Genomic DNA, 12485 nt, shown 5'->3' with positions numbered 1-12485 from the left:
ATCTTCAAAGAATGGGAGACCATTTGGGTTGGAGCAATTGTCTAAGGCTGGAGGCAGAGCCTTCCTGTTCAAAGCTTCTCTAGTCCCATGTCAGACAAAGTCTAAGTAAGTAATCCAGAGTCCCAGGCTAATAGTCTGGGACTTCGGTTCAAATCCCACCATGGCATATGACACACGCTCTTTAGGGAAGGAAATCTGCCATTCTTAATTAGTCTGTACTACTTTTATGACTCAATGACTGTCCACTGAAGAGTCACAAACCACTCAGTTCAAGGGCAATTAGAGATTGGTAACAAATATTGTTCTTATCCCAGTGACGCCCACATCCCATGAAAGATTAAATCAAAATGGATCAGATACACAGGCAAAAAAAATTAGTTTGAGGTCAAAAGGTCATCCAATTTAATTCATGGATCAGTGGTAGCAGTCTTGCCTGTCAGTCTGAAACATGCAAGTTCAAGAACCACACAAACTTATACACACAATCTACGCTGACACTCAAGTGTTGGATATGATGTTTAAGAAAGAAAGGCCATGCCTTACCTGTGTTTGTCCTGCTGTCACAGCTGCTTGCGGCTGTTGAATAATGATTTGTTGTGCCTGTCCCGGTTGGTTCTGGACCTGAACAGCCTGCCCACTTTGAAGCTGGAGCTGACTTGGCTGAACCAGCTGAATCTGAAAAGAATGCACAAACAGTCATATTTGTAACTGCAAATTATATGAAAGGTGCGTTAAATGTTTGTATATTAGAACACACTGAAAACCCTGTAAATTATTCACGTTTGGTAAATTATATAAATAATTTTATTAAAAATAGAAAGCTACAGGGCATACTCCTCATGGAAATATTTTGAGCAGAATCTAATACTGGATACAAGAATGAATTTAGCTGTTTTATTTTCAGTGACATTTTCTAAAAAAAGGCTAAAAATATAATTGAACAAGGTAATTCCAGTCATCAAAGAGATCATTACTGCAGATAGCCTGATCCACTCATTCCCTTAGCTCAAAGGCCAATCCATTGATGACTACGCTGTTTCAAACTAAGGTTCTCAATATATGGCATGGGCACTCAAAGTCATGCTTACATTTTGAAGATTCAAGCTATTCAACATGTAAATATCATTACTGCCCTAAAATTCAGATGTACATTTCCCAGCAGGTGGTATGTGAAAATGATCATGGCAAAGTCCGACTAATTTTAAACTTTTGGGGAAGTGGAAACCAACTGTACTATACTAAATAAGAAAAGGGGACACTAAGCCATTTCTATTAAATTTGATTCCTGGGCTTGGCTAGCTGAGCATAGAAACAGGATGATGATGGTGATTTGATTTATTGTCACGTGTACCTAAGTACAGTGAAAAGCTTTGTTTACGAGCAGCACAGGCAGATCAGAGTAAGCAAGGAGATACAAGTCATAGGGTGAAAGACAAACTTGGCCATAGGCATACAAGTTACATTGCACAGAGTGTGCACTAGGCAAAATCAACATTAGCAAGATCAGCATTATTTGAAGTTAGACAGTTCATTCATTAGTCCAATAATGGCAGAGAAGCTGTTCTTGAACCTGCTTGTGCATGTGTTCAAACTTCTTAATCTTCTGCCTGACAGAAGAGATTGTAGGAGAGCATTACCAGGGTGGGATGTGTCTTTGATGATATTGGCAGCTTTTCTGCGGCAATGAGCCATTTAAATGGAGTCCACAGATGGAAGCTTGGCTTCAGCCATGGTCTGGGCTGTGCTGTGCACACACCCTTGTGTAGTTTTTTTTTTACGGGCAGAGCTGTTGCCATACCAGGCCGTTATGCATCCGGATAGTATACTTTCAGTGGTGCTCTGTAAAAGTTGGTGAGGATCATTGTGGACATGCCAAATTTCCTTTGCAGCCTGAGAAAGAAGAGGCATTGATGCGCCTTCTTGACTGTCACATTTACATAGTCATTCAGCCCCTTGAGCCTGTTCTACTATTGAGTTAGATCATAGCTGACCTGTGACCAAACTCCCTAACTGTAGCCTTTGGCCCATATCCCTTAACTCCTTTGCTTAACAAAAAATAATCCATATCAGATATAAAATTAACAACTGGGCTGACATCCACTGCAGTTTGTAGAAGAGAGTTCCAAGCATCTACCACCCTGTGTGTAGAGATCCTTCCTAACATCTCTCCTGAATATTCCACCATTCATTCTCAAGTTATGTCTCCTAGTTCTAGAATCTCCAACCAATGGAAATAGTTTACCTACTTTGTCTTTTCCTGGTAATATCTTGATGACTTTGATCAGATCACCCCATACCTTCTAACTTTTAGAGAAAGTAGGCTTAAAATTCACATAAATCTCTCCTCATATCTCAATTCAAGTATAGGTATTATTCTTGTAAATTTATATACTTTCTCCATGGCCATCCTTCTTAAGAGGTGATGCCCGAGTTCTGCTCACAGTACACCAACTGGAGCCTAACAAGGATTTTGTATAACTGTAGCACAATTTCTGCATCCTTGTACTCCAGTCCTCTGGATATACAGGGCAACATTCCATTAGTTTTCTTGATTATTTTTTGTACCAGTTTGTGAGATTTTACACACCATGCACCCAAGTGTCTTTGGGCATCCACTACGTTTAACTTCACATCGTCTAGAAAATAGCCTTGATTTATCCTTTTACAGTCCAAAATAAACTAACAAGTGTGAGGTTATCTATCAATTCATTTAGTTTATCATTATCCCTTCATAAGTTTATCTGCATCTACAATGTCACCTAACTTTGTGTCATTGGCAAAATTGAATACAGAGGAACCTCGATTATCTGAACGAGATGGCCGGGCAGTACTTGGTTCGGATAATTGATTATGAAGTTAATTGATTTCCTCTGGGGCTTGGAGTTTCTGTGCTCCCCGTTCAAGAGACTAGGCAGCAGCACACTGCATGCAAGACCCCGGTCCCCGCCAGCCCCCAACACCGTCCACCCCAACCCTGTCAGCAACCCCAACCGAGCCCAACCCTGTCCTACCCACTCCATCTGCGCCCAACCTCATCTGCTCCCATCCTGGCACCCCATGCCCACCTGCACCCCCCCTACCCCGTCCAACACCACCCCACCCATCCCCAACACCATCCACTCCCACCCCACACCGTCCACCCCCAACCAAGCACCCCCGACCCTGTTCAACCTGACCCCCGTCCACTCCCTCCCCTCTGGAGCAGCTGGACTGTACACCAACAGTAAGACTGCTGCTGCCTTTGTGGGTTAAGTCTCCAAATAGCGCACGCGCACACAACTTTTTGACAGGTTCCCACTCTGCCCTGAACAGGACAATGTTGAAGAGTATATCTGGGGAAGATGGGTTCGGATACACCTCTATTTAGAACTCCAGGCAAAGTGTGGGGAGAGAGAGACAGACAGAGTGTGGGTGGGGGAGGGAGGGAGAGAGAGAGAGAGAGAGCGAGAGCGAGAGCGAGAGCGAGAGCGAGAGAGACACACACACACGTGAGGTTAGTCAATCATTTGGAGACTGGACCTGGACTGTTCTCAACAGCATTTAAGTGAGCTAAGTTAGTTTTTAATCATTGTACCTGTAAATAGAAAACATGATCAGGGTTGAAACAGCTCTCTGATGTAATATTTCTATCGGCACCTTGAAATCCCCTTTGGGTAATCTGATATTTGGATAATTGTGGTTCCTCTGCATAAGAATTTCTATGCCATTAGCCAAGTCGTTAATAAGATGAATAACCGAGGCTCTAACACATTCTTGTGGGACATCACTAGTCACATCCCGCAATTTGAGTACCTACCCATTATCCCTATTTTCTGGTGCCTGCCACTTAACCAATTTCTCAACCAATTATTTGCCCTCAATTCCAGAGGCTTCTATGTTAGGTAATACTCTCTAATGTGAGGTTTTATCTCGAAGACCATATAAATAACATCTATAGACAGTCCTCTGTCCATTAGTCCAATTGAAATGCATTAATTACTGGAATATAAAGAAAAAATGATTTTGTCCTAAAAATGTATATACACACCTGCTGTATACCTTGCCCTCCAGAGACAGGAACCTGCATAATTGTCTGTCCTTGTCCTGTAGGTACCGCCTGAACCATGATTGGTTGACCAGTGGATGTGATTAACTGACCACCACTAACTTGGACCATTAATGGCTGACTCTAGGAGAGGGAAAACAAAAAAAAACTAAATACAGAGAATTAGTGTTGTCTTACAAATACAAAATTTCAGTAAATGCCTGTATTCTACAAGTAAGAAGCTGAAGTTATAGTTTCTCCTTTGCACTTTCTCCAGAAGATCCCAATTCCTGATGAATGAAAGGAACAAGTAACCTCTCTGGAGTGCTCAGTATTCAATCAGAGGGAAAATTGGCTGGATCATCAAGAAGAACATAAAGACAATTGGTCCTGAAATCAAGATATACCTAAACTAAATGCTGTCCAAATTCCCAACTTTGTTTGGTATGTGCAACAACGAATTTCCAATCTTGCAGTTAATTTTAAGAAAGTATAGGGAAAAACATCAAAAGGCAAGCTATCCTGGGCAATTCCTGCATACTACCTAAAGACTGGCAATGCAGTAAATCTATACGTGTAAATTGCAAACCGCGTGCATAAATGAAAACATTTGACCCATTTGATTAATACCTGTTGTTGAATTTGTCCCTGAACCACTATCTGTTCAGTTGAATTGCTGTTATTTGCTGGGTACTGTTCCATTATTAACTTGATTGTGCCGCAGAATACTGTTCAAAACTGAACAAAACCTAAAAAAAAACAATAGTGAGACATGAAATTCTCCTTCATTTTGCAAACCCACTGGTATAATTCTCGACAAACACTCTGAAATTAACACATCACTCCAAACAATATAAACATAGTAAGACAGGCAAGGTATCGAGATACAGGTGTGATGAGGTTTAAATTTCGTAATTACAAAATACAAATATGCACAAATGTACCCAACCAAACAAACTGTCTGAAGGAATCTGACAATGGAGATCATACTATGAAATGTCCATTTTGCCAATCATCCTTGATGTTTTAAATATTTTGATAATGGATTGATCAAACTTAATTCAAAAGTTCAATTCAAATAAGGTATTATTTAAATAAGGTATTATTTAATCACACGTAATGTGATTGTTACATCTCTTTACTTTTTGCCTTCCAGTCATTGAGTTAACATAGAAAAATGGTCACGATTGAAGGTCAGCCAGCAAGCAACAGTTCCTCAAAGTAGTGCGCTTGACCTGAAAATCTTTGTCTGCTTCCCTTCACTCAGCCTGCTTATCATCTATATGACAGTGCTCAGTACAATTCAAAACTTTATCAGATAACAAAGAAGCCATGTATGCTTGCAGCATTGTCGGGCTACGGCTGCTAAATTGCAGTTATTTTTAAAAAATATATTTTGAATGGGTGTGGACATCACTGGCCAGACTAGCATTTATTGCCCATTTCTAATTGGCCCTTGAGAAGATGGTGGTGAGCAGTCTTCTTAATTGCTTCATTCTATGTTGTGGTGGTTCACCCACACCACTATTCAGACGCAAAGTCCAGGATTTTGATCCAGTGACACTAATGAAACAGCAATATAGCTTCAGGTCAGATTGGTGAATCGCTTGGAAGGGAAATTACAGATGGTGTCAGTGCTTGCACAAGGCCACTCTTGCTCTTGTAGGTGATAGTGGCCATGCTATTGAGCGACTCTCAGCAACTTGTTGCAGTGCATCTTGTAGATGTAGCACATGGTTGCACCATTTTATCAGTAGTGGAGAAAACGAACGTTTAAGGTGGTGGATGGGTACCAATCAGGTAGTTGCTTTGACGTGGATGGTGCTGAGCTTAAATCTTGTTGCAACTACACTCAAAGGTAAGTAGTGACCAATGCATCACAATCCTGACCTGTGCCTTGTAAACGGTAGCCAGGCTTTGTGAGGGCAGGAGGTGAGTTCTTGTTGCAAAATTTACAGCCTCAGATCTGCTTTGGTAGTCATGTATTTAATCAGGCTGTTCCACGTTAGTTTATCTTCAATGGTGGCATTCAGGATATTGATGGCAATGCCACTGAATGTCATGGGGAGATGGTCAGATTCTCTCTTGCTGAGGATGGTCATTGCCTGGTTCTTCTGCAGCATACATGATGGTTACCAATTATCAGACCAAATCAACATGCTGTCCAGGTCATGCTACATATGAACACAACTGCTTCAATATTACAAGGTGAGAATGGTATTAAATTTGCAATTATCAATGACCATTCTTCTTGATTTAAGCTAATAAAAAAAGTTATTCATGAACTAGCACAACGCTATGCCTAGGAACTTACTTTTAAGAGTCCCTGTAATCATAACCTAGGACCTTCAACTACCTCAACCATCCTTCCATGTGCTTTGTATGACTCGAACCAGAAAAGTTTTTCCCAATTTCCACCAACTTCAATTTTGCTAGGAGTTCTTGCTGCCCCACTTGGTCAAATGCTGTCTTGAAGTTAATGGTAGCAATTCTCATCTCATCAGCATGATAAGTGTCAAACTTAACTAAATCAAACATGTCGAACAAGCTCCAAAATCATCTTCAATGAAGCACTGATTTCAACAATTGCTCACAAGTCTAACCAGGGCAGCCATACAAATGCAGTGGCAATTCCAGTACAAACTCAGATGCTCTTGTGAGTGGCTAGACAGATTCATTAAAAGTTCTATTGTCTTAGTGAGATAAAATTACTCTTAGCTGAATACAACCACAAAACTTCGTAAGACACCATAAAAGGTCTGGATTGCCTGTTTCATCTATAGCCCTGCCACTGGACACAGGGTCTATTCTATCCATCACTAGCAGTGTTCTGTTACAGTATGTAATAGCTATTAGACATACAGTAGCAGCTCACCACATCAACTGATAGGGGCTATCACTTCCCAGATGTGTAAATTCTATCCTTGAGAAAGACAACTGCAAAAATATTGTGGAATGCTATCACTTTTGAGTTCTGCTATGTTATATAGTATTTCTAACTTACATTTATGAAGCACAATGAAGCCAGCAGTCAGTCAAAAAAGACAGCTTTCTCAGGGCAACGAAAAAAAATCATAAATATAGTCTTCCTCATATCATATGCAGCCAAAGAATAAACAACAGAATCATGGTCATATAGCCTGTAGCCACAAGTTTTTTTTAAACCAAACACCCAAAATCTCTGACGTTGTCAAAGTAAGCAGTTTACAGACCCCAATCCATGCCTACCTCAGAATAAAACTGAATAAAGAAAGTCCCTATGTTACACGGATATTTTTGCTTTATTGTTCATGACCAAAAAATGATATCATCCATGATCTTCATTAAAATAAGTTTCAATAATAATGTTATCCATTATAATTATGCTAATCTTAATTTGCAATTTACAGTGATCTACTATTTGGCTAACAATTATGGGGAATAAGAAGTCATATGCTCCAACATTCAGTCTGGACGATGATTGTAACTGCCTTAGGAAGTTCTGGGATTTAGCATTTAAATTCCTCATTGATAAACTGATAATTTCTAATTTGACCACTAATCTAAACTTTGATATACTTTGGGTCAGTATATTAAATGGAACACATATGATATATCGGCCTCATAAAATGCAAGTTCTATTTCATCATAAGTATGCAAATAACTTGAGGGCAGGGTGTATAAATCTCCTAGGAGTTATTCACAATCTTTCAACTCACCTGAAAAGGATATTCTAAATCAGTTTTGAAAACTGACCCATTCATCACAACAGTGCTTTAACAAAACTGACACAGCCTTATCCACTTATTTTCAACATATTTTATTGCAATTTCAAACTTAGCATAACCATTTCTAAGGTCCTGTTTGTCCTCCTGTACTTTTAAAGATGGAAAAATTTCCTGTTTACATGCAACTGTGGCATACAGAAATTCCATTTGCTGCCTTTAAATGCAAGGCTTTCACTTCTTATTCTAATTGGATTTTTGGACATGTCGTTTCAATCAGTTAGTATTGTGGGTGAGGAGAAGTGGAAGTCCAACTTCCACTGGTTCAGGAGTGAGTAACACTGAACTGTCATTGCATGAGCAAGTGATATTTGAACACTGCAAAAAAAAAAATCAGAAATTAAAAGCTGTGACATTTTGAGTCTTAATGTTTCTAGAATTTAAAAATGTAACGTTATTCTATGTAGCATAAGAAATTTCACATAAGTATATTTCTCTTTTTAAGATGCTGTATTGCATTCAACTTTGTTGTAAATTAAAGTAAATCAAATGCTGTTAAACACAGAACCATTCTTCATTGTGTTCCTTCCCACATAATTGCAATTTACAAGTTTGTCTCAAGTGGTTGCGATCCAGCAGGTTACATTAGCAATGAAGTTGGGATGGTGTTCTCATTAGCTAGAAAGCCTCAAAGTATTAAAATTGAAAGCAGATATTGAGAAAAATGCAAATAGGCCAAAATAGCACCTAATTTAGATTTTCAACTTGCTCATATTTATTACATATCCAATAAAGGACATCTAGAAATATTAGTTAATCATCCCTTCATATTTTCTTGAAACAAAATTATGTTCCCTTACTGAGCCACAATGTATATTGTTTGATAAGGAGTTGGAGAGAAAATGGAGACAACAGGTACAATATTTATCAGCAATTTTTATGTAAGCATAAACTCCAGACAATTTCAATAATGTTAAGACCTGCAGTACTTACTTTTAAACACATGAGGGAACTCTGCATTGCTCTGAAGAATTGCATTGCCTCACAAAAGGTCTTGGTAAAGCACCTCAACGTTTTTTGTCTATTGTCCCAATTGGAAAAAACAGTACTCATCTGCACCAGTATTTAGAAATATTTTGCTTCTGCTAATCAATAAGACATTTTCATTGGTTGAAAAATACTGATGATTCAATTGCTATTTGGAGGTACAAAATTTAGATTTGGACAATGTGAAATCACCATTCAAGCTATGGGCTCAGGCATCTTTTATATGCATCTTATTTGCTGAAATAACAAAGGCTTATTGTGATGGAATGAGGTCCATCATGTTCAAACTTGCTCATATGTGAAATCTATTACTCAGATTGTACATATTGCATTTACAATGCAAACAATTCTAAAATTAAGGTTGAGTGTGGTGCTGGAAAAGCACAGCAGGGCAGGCAGCATCCGAGGAGATTCGATGTTTTGGGCATAAGCCCTTCATAAGGAATGAGGCTTGTGAGACAGGGGGCTGAGAAATAAATGGGAGGGGGCGGGGGGAAGGTAGCTGAGAATGCGATAGGTCGATGAGGTGGGGGAGAAGGTGATAGGTCAGAGAGGAGGGTGGAGCAGATAGATGGAAAAGGTGATGGACAGGTCAGGAGGGCGGCACCAGTTGGAGGGTTGGGGACTGAAATAATGTTGGGGTGGGGGAGTAAATGAGGAAACTGGTAAAATCCACATTGATCCCATGTACTTGCAGGGTCCCAAGATAGAATAGGAGGGTTTCTTCCTCCAGGCATCAGATGGTAAGGGTTTGGCAATGGCCCACTCCTCTCCCAATTAATCTCTCAGCCTCCCAGCCCACAAGCCTCATTCCTGATGAAGGGCTTATGCCCAAAACATCAATTTTCTTCTCTGACCTATCACCTTCCCCCCCCCCTACCTTAATCTACTATCGTATTCTCAACTATCTTCCCCCGCAACCCACCACTTCCCATTTCTCTCTCAATGCAACCCTCCACCGCCGCACCCCCCACCCACCCCAGCCCACAAGCGTCATTCTTGATGAAGGGCTTAAGCCCAAAACGTTGATTCTCCTGCTCCTCAGGTGCTACCTGACCTGCGGTGCTTTTCCAGCGCCACACTCTCAACTATGATCTCCAGCATCTGCAGTCCTCACCTTCTCGTAACTCTAAAATTAAGGGCATCAATAACAGCAGGTATTAAGTCAGTCATTCAGCTGTGAGACAAAAGGGTTATCGACAATCTTTTGGTGTGTTTCTAAGGTTTCAAAGTATTTTTAAAAAGGGAGGCAAGTTGAGTAGAATGATCAGATTACATGCCCCAAAACTATTTATGCAGACAGAATCCAGGATACTTAACATCCTAACAAAAAGAGACCATTCAAAACACCTGTTCTCTACACAATGCTGTCCCCGATCAAAATATGACAATATTTAAAAGTAACTATTAATTTCCGCTGATAAAATATGCAGATATCTTTTTCCAGGCTTGGTGTGTCACAGCTGACCTTAATTACAAATATCTGTGCTTTCCAGTAGGAGTTATGGGATAGCAGTCAGGAATGGAATTCTTACTTGATTTTACCCCTCCTTGCCTAGAGTATTAAGGCTAAATGTCACACTTATTCCATCTGCTTTGGCCAAGACTGGCATATTCTACATGGAATATAGATCCATTATAGTTGTATTATGTTATAATCTTACATAACGTATTCAAAATCTGAGTCTTGTACTGGCTATCCATAAAACTTTAGTTCTGTTTATGATATTTTTGTCACATTTTTCCATTACAAATACATATGGAAATTGCCCAGTTCAGACTATGTAAATTATACCCTGCTCCCATTGGTGGCAGTGTAACACTTCAGTTGCACACCTTAACTAGAGAAATTTCGAGAAATGCTTTGAATTAACTTGGGTTATTACACATCTAAGCAGGTGGGACTTGAACCTAAACATTTTTGGCTCAGAGATATGGACATTATCACTGCACCAGAAAAGACCTTAAGAAATATGTTTGATCAGTATTAAACAAGAAGGTAAACAGCAGGGTACAGTTTTGATCCACTGATCTCTGGATTACAGGCCCAGCATGTTCGCACAGCAACTCAGCCTTTTACAACATTTTCACAAGGCATTACATTGCAATTTTTTCTGCACTTGGGCTCGTCAGCAAATTTCAAAGTTTAGCACAACAGTAAACATACACAAATAAAATGCAAAAGGAATAAATTGAAAATTCAAACAAATGAGTAATTAAAAAGCACAAGAGCTGATATATAAACCCCCAATTAGCCTTTTCAGTCAAGAAGCATGACTATAAAGAAAGACAGAAAAAGCCCCAAATGGTGATCACCAGGGATGTGAATGAGACTGGAATTGAGCTAAGGAGTTGGGCCTAATTCATACTGAAGTGTGGTAAAAACATAGAGATAGTCAATAGTAGCCATTTGGCCTGTCAAGTATTCTCTATCAATACGATCATGGCTGACCATCCCAACTCAGTACCTGTACCTGCTTCGTATACTCTTTAATCCCTTTACCCTCAAGAACTGTATCTAACTCTATTGAAAACATTCAATGTTTTGACCTCAACTGCCTTCACTAGCAGAGAATTCCGTAGGCTCACCATTCTCAGAGTGAAGACATTTCACCTCAATCAAGTCCTAAATGGCCTATTCCATATCCTTAGACTACGGTCCTGTATCTGGACTCCCAGCTGCCTTTCAGCCTCAGTTTTTCCCATCTGCTTCCTGGCTAAGTTTTTTGATGAGACATGATGAAAGGAAAAAGATGGCTCACTGCGTATTAGAGACGCACACAGTCTGCCTCAGACTCAAACCTCCACATTCCTCTTCTCACTCCCTCCGACAGACACAGACTACTTTTCTCTCTCCTTCCATCCCAAACATGACAAGAAAATGACACTTCCCCTCAACTTTTCTCCCACACAAACATTCCCTCCTTCTTCCATACAACTACCCTCAACTCTCTCCCAAATTCCATATATCACTGCTTCCTTCTTTCTCCCATACTAACCCTCTCCCTTTAGATTAATTAGATTACTTTAGAGTACTTAGTGTGGAAACAGATCCTTCGACCCACCGAAGCGCAACTCACTCATACATTACCCCTTCACCTAACACTACAGGCAATTTAGCATAGCCAATTCATCTGACCTGCACATCTTTGGACTATGGGAGAATGTGCAAACTCCCCACAGTCAGTTGCCTGAGGCAGGAATTGAACCCGGGTCTCTGACACTGCGAGGCAGTGCTAACCACACTCGTTTTCTCCCTGCTCAGTAATTTCCTCTCTACTTCACCCATTCTCTCTCCACCTCATTTAATCTCTCTCCTTAATCTTTGCTGCATTTCTCTTACAGCGCTCAAAATGGTCCATTCTGCCAGCTGTTGAAGGGGTCTGAGTCGACGCAGGGAGTAAGTCTAGTTTTACCCCCGATTTGTTGGTCAACTTGACAGCTCTTCCTCCAACGTGTTCAACACTCCAACTTGGTTGCCAACTCCCATGCATCTGGAAGACATCCTGTCAATTACAATATTCCTGCACAGTTGCACACCCGCCACCATTCTGCTGCCCAGCCTCCGAGTTAAGATAGAAATGTTCACATCACTCAATACTCCTCCATCACGGGCTGTTTCTCATCTGAGATTTGATGATGAACGGTTCACTAACGAGCGACAGTCAAGGCTGCAGAAAAATGATCTCTGATTAGAGGGGATGTCCTTG

The 12485-nt window shown here is 40.2% G+C and overlaps 1 protein-coding gene across 4 annotated transcripts in view; it reads right to left on the bottom strand.

The window, feature by feature from the left end:
• LOC132828143 (nuclear transcription factor Y subunit alpha-like) overlaps positions 1–12485 on the bottom strand; it is a 69409-nt gene that overhangs the window by 38708 nt on the left and 18216 nt on the right. For all 4 annotated transcript variants that reach the window (XM_060845063.1, XM_060845064.1, XM_060845065.1 and 1 more), the window contains exons 2-4: positions 4655–4773; positions 4028–4168; positions 544–675 (exon numbers count right to left, since the gene is read on the bottom strand). In XM_060845063.1, the coding sequence (XP_060701046.1) occupies positions 544–675; positions 4028–4168; positions 4655–4726 (345 nt within the window). In that variant the 5' untranslated portion in view covers positions 4727–4773. The remainder of the gene's footprint in view (positions 1–543; positions 676–4027; positions 4169–4654; positions 4774–12485) is intronic.

The sequence above is a fragment of the Hemiscyllium ocellatum genome, chromosome 26, assembly GCF_020745735.1.
Source record: "Hemiscyllium ocellatum isolate sHemOce1 chromosome 26, sHemOce1.pat.X.cur, whole genome shotgun sequence".
NCBI lineage: Eukaryota > Metazoa > Chordata > Chondrichthyes > Orectolobiformes > Hemiscylliidae > Hemiscyllium > Hemiscyllium ocellatum.
The sequence above is the reverse complement of the archived record's forward strand: the minus strand, read 5'-3'. Positions and strand labels throughout refer to the sequence as shown.